Here is a 19,306-nt window from a genome sequence, read left to right as displayed (position 1 = left end):
AAGAGTGTGGGTTGATCCAGTGGGCACTGGAAGGTCATGAAGGTACTTAAGTAGAGGAACAACAAAAGGCAATGGAAGAAGAATCCTGCCACCACATGCAGGAAAGAGACCATCAGAGCTTCACTCATAGAAATGAAAGACTCCAGGCTGGGTTTCTGAACAGAAGCATATGCCGAGCCCCAAGCCGGTGTGGAGTTCTGGTCAGGATGAAGCAACCATTTAGGAGGTTTTAAAATCTCATTGTCTCAGATTAAGGCAATAGGAGTCATGATGGCCATGAGAGCCATACAAAGGGAATTCAAAGAAGAAAGAAATGGAACAAAGAAAATCCTTTCTAGGAAGGTGGCTTTTGAGATAACCTGGGAAGATGGTTAATGAGTTGAGAAGGGGGACATGCTTCTACCCTCTCTCCTCCTCTATTGCTTCTCACCTTTGGGAAGCTTCACGGGTGAAAGATAGAGATATGGGTGATAAATGTTGCATCTTGAGGTTGGTTTCCATGGGAACCTCCACCAAGCTCTTAAGGTCATCCCCATGGCAACTACTGTGAACTTTTCACCTCCACCAACATTCATCTTTACCTTCATCCCATGTTCCCTTAGAAAAGGCCTATGATCTGAGCAGAACAATGATATGATTATCCTAAGGGCAAGCCCCCCAGTAGCCAGCCATTAGTCATGGGTCACTGGCTCATGAGTGATAAACCAAAATTACCTCTGGATGCCTCAGCTGCTAGCCCTCCCCTTTCCCCTCACCTCCACAAGGCCTGTCCCTCTGCCCAGTAAAAACTGTATTCTGGGGCTTCCCTGGTGGCGCAGTGGTTGAGAGTCCGCCTGACAATGCAGGGGACATGGGTTCGTGCCCTGGTCCGGGAAGATCCCACATGCCGCGGAGCGGCTAGGCCCATGAGCCATGGCCGCTGAGCCTGTGCGTCCGGAGCCTGTGCTCCGCAGCGGGAGAGGTCACAACAGTGAGAGGCCCGCGTACTGCAAAAAACAAACAAACAAACAAACAAACAAACAAAAAGAAAACTGTATTCTGAAAACTCCACGATGGGCCCAAATGGATGCCCTCTCTGGATTTTCAGTTTGGCTTTCGTTTACTGCACTGCCCCCCCAACCGAGGAAGAATAGAGGGGTTTGGGGAAAGCATCTCTCAGCCACAAACAACCAGCAAGATCAGAAAAATTCATTCGGAGGCCTCCAAATCTCTTCCTTCTGTGCCTGTTAAAAAGGCTAAGTCAATCAGGGTATCTCTCACCTTCCTTTTGATACCTTTTGCTCTTATCAACAATTATAATAGTAGCATTTCAGCATTGTAGTATATGGCAGGCACTATGCTAAATACCCATATTATTTCACTTACTCCTCATAACCCCAGAAGGTAGATATGATTATTTACCACATTTTATAGATGAGGACACTGAGACCCAGGGAGATTAGGCAGTTTGGCAAAGGACACAGAGCAGAGTCGGGACATGCAGCCCTGTCTCTTATACTGCATGCTGGGACATACCGCCTCTGTAGAAATCACACCATCTGAGCACTGGACTCTAAGGCCACTATTAACTAGTGATGAGAACAGCAACAGTGTCTGCATTCTCAGATGCCACAGGCTGCAAAAGAAATTTCTGCTTCTTGCATGGGTATGGCTTTGTGCCTGATTCTCAGTGACTTTCTTGCCTGTTCTTAATGAAGCAGAAAGAGAGTGAACTTGGGAGATAGACACCTGGATTTGTATTCTGACTCTGCCAGCTTACTGGCTACATGACTCCTGCGAGCCACTGACCTCCTCCAAGGGTTACCCCTGAATCCTTCATCCCAGGGCTGGGGTGGCAAGTACTCCCCTAAACAGTGCCTGGCTCAGAGTGAATCTCCATCCCTGATAATTTTCTTCAATTTTTGCTTTTACCTACTGCATCAATACGGTTTACTCTTTACCCAAGATTTTTTCCAGATGTATTTTGTTTGGGGATCTCCTGGGTCAGTAGTTCTCAAAGTCTGGAGCGGCAGCATCACCTGGGAACTTGTTAGAAATGCAAATTCTCAGGTCTCTCCAGACCCAGTGATCTAGAAATTCTGCCATCTGTGGTTTAAAAAAAGAACCCCAAGGTGCTTTGGATGTGCTGCACGCTCAAGTTTGAGAATCACTGTCACAAGACATCTGTTTAAGAGAATAATTTTGAGCACCTGTGAAATGCCCACAGGTCACAGTACCCTCACGTATTTGAATTCTTTTGACTCTCACAAAACACTGCTCTCCAATAGATAAAGCAAAAATTATTATGCCTCTTTTTCTAAAGAGGAAATTGACATCCAAAAGGACAACCATCTCACTCGAGGGCACGTGGTCAGTGAGTCACAAAGCAAAGTGGCCAGGTCTACTTTCCCAGATGAGCATTGCCCTTGACTGATCCTACAGAGGTCCAGTTACTTCCTCAGGTGCTGGAAATCAACTCTTGAGACCTCTCAGTCAACATCAAACAAGCTGAAAACACTGCTGCTTTGCACAAACCACCCTTCCTCTCTGGACCTGGGTTTCCTATCTGCAAAATGAGGTCACTGAACTTAAGCATCTCCCACTGTGTGTGTCTCCTATGCATATGGGTGCCTTTTGAAGACCCGCAGGGGTCCATGGCCAAAGAGTTTTGGAAACACTGTATCTACTTACCCCTCTTGGAAATTCTCAGTGCACAGTGGTCTTTTAAAGGTTCTGAGAAGTCCTACCTCAAAGTAGTCTGTTTACATTTGTGCTTATTTTCATGTTATACTTATGAACATCCTTCTAAAAATAATGTTCCGTGGAATCAATCTTGGAACTGCTAAATGAACTAAGCAATGAGATCAGGTGGTTTTGTGACTTTTTTTCCAGTTCACAGTCCCTTTTATTAACTCACATCCGGAGGCATCAGACAAATCCATTCAATTCCCTTTACCACCTTAGAAGCTCGACACCCACCTCCCTTTTGGGTAACTTGTGGTCATTCCCTCTAAGTCATTTCCATGACTTTTCTCCCCCATTCCTTTTCTACCTATGTTAGGTTACAGAGGAAAGAAGAGATATCTTCTTCCTGGCAATGGCTTGTAAGTGTTTGTAAAAAGTATCAAGATTTATGCAATGGGTGTTAGGGGAAAAAAAAAAAAGAATTACTATGAAATACAGATTCAATCCCCCATTGCTTTACAGAAAGTTTCTTTCTATAAGTGAGAAACTTAAGTCATTCTAAAGCCAGGCTTTTTATTCCATGTAAAAGGCCTTCTCAAAAATCTCAGCCAATGAGAGTAACGAGAGGAAATCTTTCCTAAGCAACACCAGCCGGCAGCTGGGCGGGGCCGGAGTCTGCACAGCATCTGTCCCCAGCCTCACATCTGGACTGTTATGCAGCATCATAAGAGAAAGCCATCCGCCTCCAATAGACTTGCACAGACATGCCTCTCGTTTCAAAAATGAATGTCATGGCCTCTGTCCATGGAACCGTGTTAGGTTTCCAGGATCTCTTGATCTCAGGCCAAGAGAGCAGTGGATTTTATAGCAGAGATGCCAGTGCCTCTGCCATTAGGCAGAGGTAGGAAAGACAGAAAAGCAAGGCTGGTGATTCCACATGCTGGATGCACAAAGATGAACATTTCTTGCAACCATTTTATGTTTATCTACATGAATTTTTAAAACTGAGTTATTTGTGCACTTCTTAGCAGTCTCCTTGAAAAAAAAAAAAATTGTGATACTACTTTACTTTCTCTGTGCCAGAGAGAAACTACTTTCCTCACATGATTCCCTTCTCTGGGAATGTATTCTGTACCCGAGCAACCTGTTGAAATCCTACTCTCACTTCAGTGCCAATTTATATGTCACCTCTCTGATGGTGCAGTCCCTGATCTCCCCAGCCAGAATTAATTCCTTCCTGACCTCCTGTAGCATTTCGTATCTCTTAGACAGCATGCCTCCAGTCTATAGACTGGGAAATTTTGTGTGTGTGTACTAATCTCGCCTACTAGTTTGTAATTCCCTGAGTGTAGAGACCACAGCTTCCCTTCCAGCCTAGGGCTTATGCATAATAAGCACCCAGTAAATATTTACTGAGTTAAATTTGCCTTCACTTGTTAGCCAGGGCTGTTTTGGTTGCAGGTAAAAGAAGCCCAACTCAAACTGGCTTAAGCAAACAGACTGATTGGATCACGTTCCTGAGGACAAACAAAAGAGTATATTGACATATGATCCTAGGGAGTCCAGGGTAAGCCCTGAATTAAGGGTGACTCAAATGATTTCATCATGGATCATCTCTCACTCTGACTTTCAGGACTCAAGCTCGTTTAAGAGACTTGGGTCCTGTGCCATCCTTGAATGAACCATTCTGGCCAGGGGAGTAGTGTACACCGATGGCCAAACCTCGGTGATATGCTTCACCTCATAACCAGGGTGATCAGTCCCATTTGAACCAGGAGGACTGAGCGTGGGGCAGGAGTAGTTCTTCTTCCAGAGGAAGAAGGCATGGCTGCTGGGCAGGCAAAAAATAACAGATATTATGACACCCCCTTCCATAAGGTGAGGAAGACTCCCCTAACAATTAGAACTGTCAACGAACGGGATAATCTCTCCTGTGAGATATTGAGCCGATCATCCATTTACCATAAATATTTTATAGAGAGTAGGAGGGTTTGGACTTCTAAGGTTCTTTCCAACTCTCACATCCTTTAAGATTACAAAAGAATATTCACAGTGAAGAGAAAAATAAGAGAAGAGAGAGCTGCTGAACTCAAAGGCGTTTTTTTTGTGTGTTTTTTTGTGTTTTTTTTTGCAGAGAGCAGATGTGGCCGTGGCCCCTTTAACTATCACCTTGGTCCGGGAAGAGGTGATAGATTTCTCCAAACCATTTATGAGTTTGGGGATCTCCATCATGATAAAAAAGCCACAGAAGTCCAAGCCAGGGGTCTTCTCCTTCCTGGATCCTTTGGCTTATGAGATTTGGATGTGTATTGTTTTCGCCTACATTGGAGTGAGTGTTGTCCTTTTCCTGGTCAGCCGCTTCAGCCCCTACGAATGGCACAGTGAAGAGTTTGAGGAAGGGCGGGACCAGACAACCAGCGACCAGTCCAATGAGTTTGGGATATTCAACAGCTTGTGGTTCTCCTTGGGAGCCTTCATGCAGCAAGGATGTGACATTTCTCCAAGGTGAGCCAGCTCTTCTCAACCCCTTTGCTCAATGCCATATACATAGGAAAAAACAAATACTGGGAAATCAAGGGGGGGAATTTTTTCCAGACTTTATAGTATTCGGTTTTTCAACTATGCTCTACTGTCAGCTGTCCGTCGCATGCTGTGGATTATATGGACACATCCTGTGTCTTGACCAGTTCTATCTGCTATCTGGGTGATGTGCTCTGTCAAGATTAACAGGGACAATCACGACTCTAATGTTCTGTAGCCGAAAGGTACAGAGAAAGGATGGGGGACAGTATGGTACGACTAACATTTGTTGAGAACCTACCACATGTAGTAAGCAAGGTTTTGAGTCCTCTACGTGCCTTATTTCATTGAATCTTTGCAGAAGCATTAGGTGGGATTCTCATTCTATCTCCTTTTACAAATGAGGGACCACAGAAATGCTGAATATCTTTCCAAGGTTACACAGCTAATAGCTAGGTGGGTCAAGATTCAACCCCCGTCCTGAACTATTTCCGACGGGTAGAAGGAGCACTGAATTATGAGCGGGTTCTCACTCTGGTTCTAGCACTTTCTGTGTGTCTCTGGACAAGTCACCTGGCCCTTGTAGACCTTGGTTTCTTCATCTTTAAGAGAAAATGGTTCTTCTTTTCTTGGTTCTGAGACAGATCTTGGAAATAACCTAGCTCCAATGGTGACGTAAATTTGTTTCTTACTGTTGGAAAATGAAGTTTCTTAGAAATGCCTCAGACATCATACTGAGAGTACTGGGGTGACCAAATCAGTGAGGTTTCAGCCCCCACAGGAGACATGAATAGCGCCATTTTTGTCTGTTTTACATATTGGGCTTGTGAATACAATTTCTTTTGAAAAATGGAACAGAAAGGAAAGGAGAGGGGAGGGAAGGGAAGGGAAGGAGAAAGGAGGAGGCAGGGAGGGAGGAAGAAGGAAAAAATGGAATGGAGAAGGGAAATAAGAAATCTGAAAACTACCAATCTACACCAATTCCCAAATTTACTGACCCCCTTTCTGTCTCTGTGCGTAACGTTCTTTCAACTATATTCTGGAAAGTTCATGTCACAAATCGTGTCACAAATAAATAAGTGCTGACTGTATTTCCTTTTACAGTCGCCTAATGTCTATGAGCTCTTTAATCAGTAGGCAGTCCCTTATAGATACCAAGCTTCTAAAGCACGCAGGGAGGCATGGCTTAGAATCTGGCTGCATGAATAGATTTGCACACACTCTCACTTTCTGGGTGCCTAACTGCATAAATACCAAGGCCTCACAGACACATCCTGAAGCATCTTTACCACCTGTCTGGTTCGCATTTGGGTGTCAGCGAGGACCAATATTCCTAAGTGGCAATGGAATAAAATCTTCCCAAGGAGCTTCCCTCAGGACTCATCTTGCCTGCTGTATAATTTAGACTGTCTCATCGTTCACCATTATACTCTTGTTTTTCTTTAAATAAGAAGACAGTCAGGGGGGTTGCGTGGGAGAAGAGGTGTGAGACTGGATGCCTGGCCAGTACTGGCAAACACATGGTAAAGAGCAGAGACAACCAAGAAGGGGAAGGGCTTGCTTAAAAATAACTCAGGCCAGTAGGTAAACAGTGGGAAGAAATGATTCTTCACTAGTCAGTATAATGGGCCATCCTAACATGCATGTGTCTGAAAAGACCCCTGGGCTTGTGTTTTCTCCTTTATTTCCTTCATGGCTGGGCATCTTACCCGCTAATGGCACCTCTGTGGACTGACCTCAGGCTGTGTTTTCACACTCCTCACCATTCCTCCTCAAGTCTCAAGTCAGTGACCCACAAACTGAATCCTCTACCGGGCATGTTTCTGTGTAACCTGCACAGTTTGGCAATGATGGTCCAAAACTGAGTGGCAGCTGCCCTCCTGAGCTGATGCGTGTATCCCCCACTTGACCACAGCCCCCAGGTGATCTGCTTCATTCCTGTGTGCCTCAGCTGCCCCTGAAAGGGTATGTGCGTTTGTGATTTCTGGCTAGAAGAGGATTTTCAAACTGTGTTTCCAGGACTCCTGAGGGTTCCACGAGGCTACCTTAGGAATTGACCTTGAGGTGACCAAACAGGAAACCCAGCTGCCTTCCTTCCCATTTTTAATAGAACAACTCCACTCTATGCTTCTGTATTTTCACCAGTAAAATGGGAAACAACCCTAGTATTGTTGTGAGGTTTAAAAGAGATTGATACCCATATAGAACCCGTAACACAGTATCCTGCCAGCACATAGGAAGCACAACAGAAGAGAAGCTATTTTCAATTCTTTTATCGATTTTCTATATTGGACTTCTGCTAAACTTCACTAGAAGAAAGGGTGCCACTGCTCACACTGATTGAAAAGCCACTGGACCTCTCTCTCCTGGGGAAGTCCACGGACAAAGCAGAACGGTGGTTCACTCCTGAGACCAGCAATACCTGTATTTCTGAGGCTCCCCCTCAGAGGGACTGGGAGGAAGGATTTTGGATTTAGGGGTCTGACAGGCAGAGAGAAGAGTCTACCTGGCAGAAAAAGGAGTTTTATCCACTTGAGATGGACTCTTGCTTACCACGCCTAGCTCAGCCAATTCCAGCACTTAGGGACCTGCATAAACCCCGCTAAGAGTCAGAATATGCATCACAACATTTGTTGGGAATATATGCTAAAGAGAAAAGGTACATACTTCACCTCACTAGGGCCAGACAAAAACACAAGGATGCTAGGACAGTGATAAGAACCAGAGCCAAGCAGACAAGCGCAAACACCAGTGGAAGCTTTTGTTGTTGTTGTTTACATATTTCCCGATGAAGTCAACAAAGTTTCGTGAGCCTCTGATATGCATAGCACTAGACACCCTGGGGCTACAGCAGGAGGTATTTTTAAGGGCTCTTTATACTCAAACATCTTCTCAAATAAGCTTCAATTAATTGTTCTTGCTATTTACTAACAGAATATATCATAAATCCTCACAAATTTAGAACTTGGGGGATTAAGTTCCACCTAAATTGCATGTATCTGCATGCATATACAAGTAGCTTTATCTTTTCTTAATCTCATCAATATTTATATTAATGTCTATTAACCAAAAGCCAACGAAACGTGGCCAGATGTGGTTGTCTGCAAGTAACGCAATAATCTGACCAGAGTAACATGAACAGTTAGAGGGTTATCTTTCTTATAAGGAGAGTGGAGGCAGACAGTGGCTCATGGTTCGGTGAAATCGGGGTCTGCTGTGCTATGGTTGCCCCAGCCTTTTCTCATATGCCCAAAATGGCGGCTCCCAGATGTCACGTCCATGTTCAAGCAGCAAGAGGGGGAAAAAGTACTGCAGCCAGTTCCGTCTCTTTGGATCAGGAAACCAGAAGCTTAACAATATACTCCCCACCCCAAGCGGACATCTCCTTCTGTCTATCTCATTAGTCAGAACAGTGGCCCACAATCACTTCTAGTGACAAGGAAGGTGGAAGTGGCAAGCGCCCAAGTCAATGTTTTGTTCACCAGCACCATGAATAGATAAAATAAGATGTAAATAGCACCTTCAGTGATATATGCCAGTAAATGCTGCTGATTTGCTTTCAAGATTCTTCTCTCCTCCCTTTAAAATGTTTCTATGAGAAATTGTTTTCATATAGCCTATTTTAACATTCAAAGTTAAAATTCAATTGAGCTATGATCACAAATTACAACTTTTTTCATTAGGTTGATGGTAAGATATTAAGAATGCCACCCATGAGTTGCCTTTGCAGGCCTGTGTCTTGTGCCCAAAGACCTATTTTTAATAGATACTTTAGATTTCTTTTTTCCGGGACAGGAACATTTTGAGAAGGGATATATTAAAGGAAGGGCAAAAATCATCCCAGGCAAAATTTATCTTTAGATCCCCCAACTTTCCTTTCTGTAGCTTTTGACCCTATTTGTGGCCAATGTCATTCATTTATTCAACAGATATTACTAATTGCCCGTGAGGTGCAGCACAGGGTGCTGGGTGCCGAGGATGTGAAGATATACTGATGATGGAGCATGGGGGGGCGGGAGTCTTTCCTTCAAGGTGATGGCAAGTACAGTGGTATAAGACAGACATTACATAAACAATTGTGAATGTATAAATTGTGATGCACTGTGAATAAAATGAATCTGCCGTAGCACTAGATAATAAAGGAAGTGGAATTAAAGGGGACTGACTCAGGGTGTTCTGAGAAAGTTCCTCCAAGGAGCAGATAGGTAAGAAGGAGCTAAGCTTACACAGAGCTGTATTATAAGAGAAGTAGGCAGAGGCCAGATCGCGCACTGTGGCCACAGTATAGATTTAAAGTTTTACTCTAAATGCAATGGGAACACACTGGAGAGTTTTAAGCGAGGGAAGGACTGATTTACATGCTGTAATACTACTCTGGGGAGCTATGAGGAAAATGAATTAAAGCAGAGAATAGTCAAGAGTGGAAACAGAGGGACCAAGCGATAGGTTCTCACGTCTGTCTAGGGGCAATTATAGTGATGGAAATTATGATGGGCATGGAGATGGATTAGTGGTCTACTCTGAAACTAGAATTGACAGCCCTTGCTGATAGATTGGATATTTGAAGGGGAGGCGAGGGAAAAGTCAATGGTGTCTGCAAGAGGTAGGGAGCATTTGGAAAACATGGCACCACAATTCCAGAGACCTTTAGGTCTGGCTCCAATCATGAGAATGATCTAGTTCATCCATCCCGTTACAGATGAGAAAACTGAGGCTCCAAAGGGGAAAGGGATTTTCTCTAAGGTCACCAAGGCCATGCCTCTGGCCTGTTGCCGCCCAGTCCAGTGCTGCCTACCCTTCAGTCTCATCCCAGGCTCCACTGCCTGCAAGTGAACTAACAGTGAGCCTTTCAACTCTTTATTCCCACGGACCCTACCTCCCCTTTGGCTTCTACTTTGCTGGGATTGGATGACCTTAGTAAGGAAAAGGAGAGGGGTTTGGAAGGTCCTAGGGGAAGAGAGGAAAATAGGAAATTATGATTTCAACTTTCAGAACTCTTGTATTCCTGATCTTAGAATGTGACAGAATGTGTGATAATTATTTCCACCTAGTAGAGATAATTACTCTCAGCGAGAAGAATTCTAAAGCGGGGAAGTGATAGCACTTTGGAGGTCTCTGGGAACCCTCTACCACAGCCTCTGCCCCAGTTAATGTGCTTGTGGAGGGCCCTGAGACTGATTCACCATGGGAACAGAGTAGCCAATGAACAGAGCTGATAAACAATGGCAGCCTGACCTTCACATTCACACAGAACTTTCAGAGCAACCAGTATTACAGTGCATGGAGAGGTGATGAGGAACCTCCCCCTTCCACCTCCTGTTCTCCCCGCTTCCCTCCCTGAGATGGGCATGGAAACGCCTTCCCCTTTCCCATATTGATGTAACTGGAGTGTTGCTGGGGAAAGAAGGGGATAAACATTCAGGGACGTTGACGGAAGCAGCCTGAATGTGTGAAATAGTTTATCTTTAGAAAGCATAATCCTCATTCAGTACACAGATTCACTGCTGCAAGGAACAGGTCATAAGGATGTGTGCACAGCGATGATGCAAGAAATGTGTGTTAGGGCTTCCCTGGTGGCGCAGTGGTTGAGAATCTGCCTGCCAATGCAGGGGACACGGGTTCGAGCCCTGGTCTGGGAAGATCCCACATGCCGCGGAGCAACTAGGCCCGTGCGCCACAACTACTGAGCCTGCGCATCTGGAGCTTGTGCTCCCCAACAAGAGAGGCGGCGACAGTGAGAGGCCCGCGCACCGCGATGAAGAGTGGCCCCCGCTTGCCACAACTAGAGAAAGCCCTCGCACAGAAACGAAGACCCAACACAGCCAAAAATAAATTAATTAATTAATTAAAAAAAAAAAAAAAAGAAACGTGTGTTAGATGCTCTGGGTCTTGGGACCAGGTGCGAGGGTTTCTGCTGGGAACCCTGCATCAGAATCACCTGAGATGCCTTAAGAATGCAGATTTCCAGGCCCCACCCTAATTCCGTGGGATTGGAAATTCTGCAATTGGAGAGAGAAACACACATTTCACAAGCCCTCCCCTTCCCCCAGGGCAGCTGGGCATTAAAGTCTGAAAGCCATTGAGCTAGGATGTTGTTCAGGAAACTCAGTTTAGAAGTGTAAGAAGTAAGGTCCGTGGGGCAGCCTGAAATCGTGCCAGTCAACCGCAGCAAACACCAAGCCCAGGATCTGCCTGCTCGCTGCCCTGTGGTGTGTTACCTGCCAGGGGAGTGAGGCCCTGGGCATGGCCACTGAAGGCAGAAGCCTTGCCGGGACCCTGCTGCCTCTGCAGGCCAGGCTACCAGGAGGAGTTCATAGAGGATTCACCGCAGTACATTCCCCCTGATGGCGTCCCCCTCGCCATTAACAGGTACCGCAGCCGTGACAGGGGTGATCTGTGCAGGGACAGTGTGTCCCCCATCACTGGGGGACTCCAGCTCAGTGCCTCCTTCCTTTTCAACTTTAACCGTCTGCTACCTGATGGCGAGACCCACAGCCAGGCTCTGATACTGAGCAGTTTTGCAGACCATGGTGAAGCACAGGAGTAGAAGTTTCAGAGCCTATGCAAGCCAGATGGAAATATTCAAAGGAAGGCAGTGACAGGAGGGTAAAAGCTTTGCTAGACATGCAAATGAAAAGCATCTTTTCTGCCTCTCAGCCACCAACAAGGGGGAAGTCAAATTATTCTCTCTTTCTCTCTAGATTGCTGTGGAAGTCAGTTTAATTGTAGAAGAGAGGTTTTTTTCCCTCCAAAATCACAATAAGCAAACATTCAGAAAGTGTTTCCCAGAGCCAAAAGGGATGTTCAGGACCATTTATTCTCTCCTTAAATGTTTATTTAGCACCTGTTATATGGCAGGCATGGTTCAGGATGCTACGGGAGACATCACCGAACAAAGCAGACAAAAACCCCTACCCTCCTAGAGCTTACTTTCTAGGGAGAGTAGGCAGGCAATAAACAAAATAAAATGTAGGCAACACCCCCATCCCAATTCGATAGGTGAAGCTTCTGGCTTACAGGGAGGGGAAGGGACTTAGCCAAGGTCACACAGATAACCAGCATAAGTTCAGTAACACAATAACAGGGGCCAGCTAGGAGCTGTGCTGAACTGGGCATGCCTGTGTCAGCTAAAAAGGGGCTGGTCCCACTCAGCCCTGGACAGTCACTGCCAGGAGAACTCTGCAGATGAAACCAAAGCACACCTAGACTCAGCTTGTGGGTCATCAGCTGGGGACCCCTGGAAGAATGCTGGGGAGTATAAAACACGACTGTGCCTTTAATGCATTTAGGCACACTTGGAATATCATATTTATAGATTTTTTTTTAAAGGAATTCTCCTCTCCCCTACAGCCCTCATTTTTGGTTCGAAGGATAAAAAACTGATTGTTATGTTCTTCTTTCCTTTCACATATCTTGGAAAATCCAGGCCGTGAATAGCGCTGCACTAAAAGAAAGACAGTCCCCACAACTCTATATCCAGAAAGGCCTGTCTACATCTTCCTGGGATCTACGTTTTCCTGGAGAGAACCCCTTTTTTTTTTTTTTTTTTTTTTTTTTTGCTGTCTACATCTTCCTGGGATCTACGTTTTCCTGGAGAGAACCCCTTTTTTTTTTTTTTTTTTTTTTTTGCTGCGTTGGGTCTTCGTTGTTGCGCGCAGGCTTTCTCTAGTTGTGGCGAGAGGGGGCTACTCTTGGTTGCGGTGTGCGGGCTTCTCACTGTGGTGGCTTCGCTTGTTGCGGAGCACGGGCTCTAGGCACGCGGGCTTCAATAGTTGTGGCATGTGGGCTCAGTAGTTGTGGCTCGCAGGCTTTAGAGCACAGGCTCAGTAGTTGTGGCGCACGGGCTTAGTTGCTCCGTGGCATGTGAGATCTCCCCGGAGCAGGGCTTGAACCCGTGTCCCCTGCATTGGCAGGCAGATTCTTAACCACTGCACCACCAGAGAAGCCCCCCACCCCCGTTTCTTTTTAAACCCTCTCTGGAAATATAGCATCTGAGATCCAGAGACCCAACTGTTCACCTGGAAAGAAGTACTGAGTTCTAAAAATAGAAAAATGAAAGCATAATTAATTGAATTGATGGGGGATGTATGCTCAGAGTCCTATGGGGAGCCTGATGGTTTTGAATGTGAGTTAAGTACCACCATCCAACTGTGGCAAATGAATACCTCTATGCCAGCCTGTGTTCAAGCAAGATCATAGGTGAATGAAGCCCAAGGTAGCTAGCAGAAAATAACACATTCCACTAACACAGAAACGACAGACCTATGTGATGACAGTCACCTTGTGTATCTGGTGGCTTAAGGAGAAAGGACCTTAAAATGAGGAGGCACAGTGGCTGCTGAGAGCAGAATGGTGCCCTTCCCAAGGGGGAAAACAGGAGCAGCTGTGTCACAGGCAACGGGCCCACAGGGCTGGAGGGGGTGGTAAAATATCTTAGAAAGAAGCTCAGTCTCAGTCTACTAGCCCACTGGGTGAGTCGCTTCCCCCCTCTGCCCCACTTTCCCCTCTTCAAAATGGGAGCAAGATGGTTCCTGGTATGTCCCCAGCTCCCATCTAAGGCTAGTGTCCCTTGGATTCCCAGGTCCAGCCAAGGCTCCAGCCAAGCCAGATAGTGCTTCATTCTGTTGCCCCAGCCCCAGGCTGCCTTTATAGCCTTATCATTCCCTCTGTTTGGAGCACCCTCTCCCATCTTTCCCCCTCAGTGACGCTCCCTTTTGCAAATACTGCCTTCCCACTGCTTCCCTCCCAAGTCCAATTACTCCCCGGAAGCTATGCTTTGCAGTAATAGTTACAGCTTGAACTCAGGAATAGGCCTGCCTGCAGCTGAATCCTAGCTCTGTCACTTACTGGCTATGTAAGCGTGGGAAAATAACTTCTCTGTGCCACAGTTTCTTCTGGAAAATGGAGATAATAAAAACACCTACTTCAAAGGGATAGTCTGAGTATTAGATGACATAATGCGTGGAAAGCTCTTCCTTGACTGATGCACAAATGGTAAATGCTACTGACATAGCTGTTGCTGTCACCATGGTCATCTGAATCTCTCCAAGGGCATCTTATATCTTCAATCCTCAGCTACCATTGCCCATTTCTGTTTCTTATCAAAACACGTTAGCAAACTTATCTCTGCCGCTCATCCAGAATCTGACATGGGGTGTTGTGTGTTCTAAGTACTCAACACATGTTTATTGAATGAATACATGCACTTTCACAAGTAGCCTTCGAAGGACCATGTCATATTTTGCACTTCATGAAGAGAAAGCAACCTAAGAGAGAGAATTTCTGGCTGTCACTAACTACCTGTGTAACATGGGGCAACTCAGTCCTGGTATTTCAATGAATATGGAGGAAAAGCAGGAAGAATTGCAGGAAAGGAAGTTAAATAGACTAACCCAGGAAACAAAGTTCCCTGTCATCCTAGTGTTGCCAGTTACCCCACTTTTCAGGAACATTCTACTCTTCTCTTTGCTGGGAAAACAGTAGTAATAATTGCTTAGTTTGTTGCACCTGTATCAGGCACTCTCGTAAGTGTCATATGATGTTACCTCTAATCATCGTGACAACCTCTGCTCAGGGACATCAACATCATTTTATAGATGAGAAAACTGAGGCTAAGAGCAATTAATCCCCTTGTTCATGGTTACCCAGCAGAGCTGCGATTATAACCTATGTCTACTGGATTCAAAGACTCGTGATTTATCTTTGACACACCGTTGTCTTCCATGACCAAAACTCTTCTGAAGGTCCCTTAGGACTCCCTGTGGATTGTTAGAATTCATGGAAGTAAAAAGCATCCTTTTTCTTCTGTAGGGTTCCCTAACTTTCTTTTAACAGACCTTTTGTGCGCTTTGGGTTTTCTTCCATTAATATTCCTTACAGTAGCTTTGCCCTTAAAAGCCATCTCCTGGGGAAGAGGAGGTAAGCCCCTAGGAGTGCGCTCTGCCCCAACCAGAGTGTGTGCAGCACGGCCAGCTGGGTGAGGGAGGTGGTGAAACAGACAAGAGCAAAGATGCAACTGGTGCCGCTTTGGAGAGGCCAACCTCTTGGTTTCAGCTGGGAGGTGACTGTGGATATAGGGTAGATTCCACAGTCAGAGCTAAAATCTGGAGAGGGCATATTTTTACCTGTATTGCTTTAGACATAAATGGAGGGGGGGAAAGGCAAAAAGGATTACAAATGGCCTTAAAATTATGGCCCATCTGGAGGCTACACATTTATCCTATAGAAATGATTGTGCAAATGTGGCAAGATGTATGTATAAGGATTTTCATTTCACTGCTGTTTTAAAACGTTAGAAGTACCCCACTGGCCATCAGCTGAAAAATGTGATGGTTCGTCATCCAATGGAACATGATGCAGCTGTTTAGGTGGATGAACAAGGATGTCTGTGCTACTTTGTAAAGATCTTCAGAATTGCATAGCCTGGATAATAATGGGAATAATGGGTTCTCGTCCCACCGGTCCCAAATTATAGGCTCTTTTCACTGCACCCTGCTGCCTCTCTGGAACACAGGGAACTAGGGGAATGTGTCACTGAGGACTAAACTCTGTGGGGTGTAGAGTTGAAGCTAGATTTTTTTCTGAGAAAGGAAATATTAGTGTGGGTTGTAGTGAAAAGAGACCTCTGGGAAGCATTGGACTGTGTCTTGCAAAATGAGATAAGATTTTCTACAAAAGCAAGAGAAATGAAGAGGGAAATCTCTGGTGAGGGAATCACTGTGAGCAAAGGCACTGAAACAGGCATACGCTGAGCCAGGGGACCTGTCAATCAAGATCATCCCTAGGGACTCATTAGCCAAGGGTTTGGAGCTCACAAGGTTTAATGATACATTCAATATCATGACTCTGGGGGCCCTATAACCTGTTGTATAGGCATTAGAGTGGCACCCAAGAAACACAGAATCTAAAATGGGCAATGTTGGGCCGGTTCTTCGGTTGCTGCCAGGAAGTAACTCCCTGCTCCCCGTGGAGCACCTTTATTGACTGGTGTTAAGGCTTGGTCCACAATGGATGGAACCATGTCAGCCAGGGTCTAATTTCTGGAATTCAGAGGATTCTGGCACTCAGGAAATCCCTGCCACTGCTGTTGTCAGGTTATTTATCTCCTGAGCAGCAGACAGAAGAAGCTGTCAGGCAGAAAGGTGCTTCTCTTCTGTGGAAGTCTGGCTAGGCACTCATGTGGTATTCATCTCCCCTTCCATGCCCTGTTCGCTGTGTAGGTCCCCACTCTGAGAATGTGGAGAGAGAATGAAGAGGGAGTTTATCTTGCTTTGTTTCTGGTTACTGTAGGTATGTATTTCTACAGATCCAAGAGAGGATTAATCAATCAAACATTTTAACTGAGTACCATTTAGGATATAAACCTTGCCTTAGGTACAGTGCTAAGCATTATGGCAGGTGTGAAAAAGTAAGAAACCTGAGTACAGGCCTCTGACTTTGCAAGAACCAAGATATACAAGGGAGGGCTTCCCTGGTAGTGCAGTGGCTGGGAGTCCGCCTGCCGATGCAGGGGACACGGGTTCGTGCCCCGGTCCGGGAAGATCCCAAATGCCGTGGAGCGGCTGGGCCCGTGAGCCATGGCTGCTGAGCCTGCGCATCCGGAGCCTGTGCTCCACAACGGGAGAGGCCACAACAGTGAGAGGCCCGCGTACCGCAAAATAAATAAAATTAAATTAAATTAAAAAGTAACTGCATGCGTTACTTGAATATTTCATTACAAAAGTCATATAGTTAAAAAAAATCTTAATTTTCTTTCCCTTCTTTTGTGTTATCACTGTACTTCCTTTCTGCTTTGTCCCTGGCCGGCTACCAATCATTTATTCTCTGCTAAGAGCTTTCAGAGACTCACTGACATGCCTCTCTTTATCTGGCTGTGCTCCTGGTCCAGCACTAGCCAGAGGGAAGTCCGGATGCTGTTCCCATGAGGAGGGGGAAGGCTGCCAGGTGTAGTGTTATGACTCGAGGATACTGGCAGCATCATTCACTCCATCCCAGGGTTATTCCATACCTCAAGCCTGGACAGGAACTGGATCTGAACTCCTGCCTGCTTCCCTGGCAAAACTCATCACCTGGGCAATGACTCTTCCTGCCAAGCCACACTGTCCGCCAGTCCCCTCCTGATCTCCTGGGCACCTGGTTTTGTTTCTTAGTGGTCAGATTATGATGGTTTCCTCTGTATCACAGAGTGACACACACTGGTTTTGCAGGACTCGTAAATACACAAGGCTTTTTCAAGAGAGTAATTAATAACATGAGCTCTGGAGTTAGACCTGGGCATAATTCTACTTCTTAACACTAATTTGCGGGCTTCCCTGGTGGTGCAGTGGTTGAGGGTCCACCTGCCAATGCAGGGGACACGGGTTCATACCCCGGTCCGGGAAGATCCCACGTGTCGCGGAGCGGCGGGGCCCGTGAGCCATGGCCGCTGAGCCTGCGCGTCCAGGGCCTGTGCTCCGCAACAGGAGAGGCCACAACGGTGAGAGGCCCACGTACCGCAAAAAAAAAACAAAATCAAACAAACAACAACAACAACAAAAAAGACACTAATTTGCTGTGTGACCCTGGGCAACTAATTTTGCAAGTCAGAGCCTCTGTTACTGCATAACAAGCCACCCTGAACTTGTGGCATAAAACAACAGCCTTTTTATTATGTTCACAGATTCCCTGGGTCAGGAAACTTGGAAAGGGGCACAGTGGGATGGCTTGTCCCTGCTTAAAGATGTCTGGGACCTCAGATGGAAAAACTAAAAGGCTGTGGATGACTTGACAGCTGGGGCATGGAATCATCTGAAGGCTCACTTACTCACACTGCTGGCAGTGGAGGCTGTCATCCTGAACACCTATACGTGCCCTCTCCACACTCTGCTTGGGCTTCCTCATGGCGTGATGGCCAGGTTCCAAGAACAAGGGACCAAAAGGAAGCAGAAGCTGTAGCACCTTTCATGACTTACCCTGAGAAGTCACATGGTATGACTTCTGCCAGAGTCACCAGCCCAGTCATCTCAAAAGGAAAGGAACATATAGTCTACCTTTCAGTAGGACAACTGTCAAAAATCACATTGTAAGAAGAACACATGGAATGGGAGAGGTTGTGGTGGCGGAATTTGGAAAAAACAATCAGCCACACCTTATATATAAAGTGAAGCTAATACTTTTTGGAATTAAAGATTAAAGAAGATAAGGAATTTAAAATACTTAGCATGGTGCCTGACATGTAATAAGTGCTCAGTAAATGACATGTAGTCATTCACATTCATTTTTTGTCTCTCTCTCTCTCTCTCTCTCTCTCTCTCTCTCTCTCTCTCTCTCTCTCCCCGCCCCAAGTAAAGATACATACACATATGTATGACACTCTGGACAGTGCTTATTAACATGCAGCCTGTGCTTATTAATAGTTTGTGTCTATAAGAGATGCCAGTAATGATTTACATTAATGAATCTATAGATTAGATCCCAAATGAATCTACAGAATAGAGCCTTAAAAGTCAGGTCGTTTCTTGTCTAATTACCTCATTTTTATACTTCAGGAAACCCACGTTGAGAGAGTTCACACGGTGGGTTAAATTAACATTGAGCTTTCTATAATCTAGACTTGGAAGAAGCATTTTTGTTGAAAAGAACTCAAGTGACCCTTAACAAACAATGAGCAATTTTTCAAAAGACTGAGGTTTAGATTTCAACAACTTTCAGGATCTGTAAGGCCTTGAACTTCATCATCATCCCTGGAGGTAAATGAAAAGGGATAGAAGGTGCACAAAAGCTCGATGTGTTCTCATTTTGCAGATCTGCACACTGAGTTGAGCCAGGTCACTCACTGTCTTTGCTTTTTCAAGACTACACAGATTCTTCCAGCTCCCCAAAGCCAAGGGTTCCCACATTTAGGCAGTATTTGTTCAGTGAATCAGCAAGCAAAACAATCAGAATTAGCAAAATTGAGTTGCTGTGCCTTTGCATCTCTGCACTAAGAAGTACTAAGGACAAAAGGAACAGAACGGAAGGCGCATGGCTTGGTTCTCACCAAGGCTATGCAGGGATCTTGGCTGGACTCAGAAGACATAACTGTGCCAAGTGACCTGGGGCAAGTGACTTAACTCCTCAGACCTCAGATTTCACAGACTGAACG

General features: G+C 45.5%; 1 protein-coding gene across 6 annotated transcripts in view; it reads left to right on the top strand.

Annotated features, from left to right (window-relative positions):
* GRIA1 (glutamate ionotropic receptor AMPA type subunit 1) overlaps positions 1–19,306 on the top strand; it is a 313,635-nt gene that overhangs the window by 215,550 nt on the left and 78,779 nt on the right. For all 6 annotated transcript variants that reach the window (XM_007460314.1, XM_007460311.1, XM_007460312.1 and 3 more), the window contains one exon: positions 4,799–5,169. In XM_007460314.1, the coding sequence (XP_007460376.1) occupies positions 4,799–5,169 (371 nt within the window). The remainder of the gene's footprint in view (positions 1–4,798; positions 5,170–19,306) is intronic.

This window comes from Lipotes vexillifer, unplaced genomic scaffold, assembly GCF_000442215.2.
Source record: "Lipotes vexillifer unplaced genomic scaffold, Lipotes_vexillifer_v1.1 scaffold361, whole genome shotgun sequence".
In the NCBI taxonomy this organism is placed as follows: domain Eukaryota; kingdom Metazoa; phylum Chordata; class Mammalia; order Artiodactyla; family Lipotidae; genus Lipotes; species Lipotes vexillifer.
This window is presented reverse-complemented; position numbering and strand designations above follow the sequence as displayed.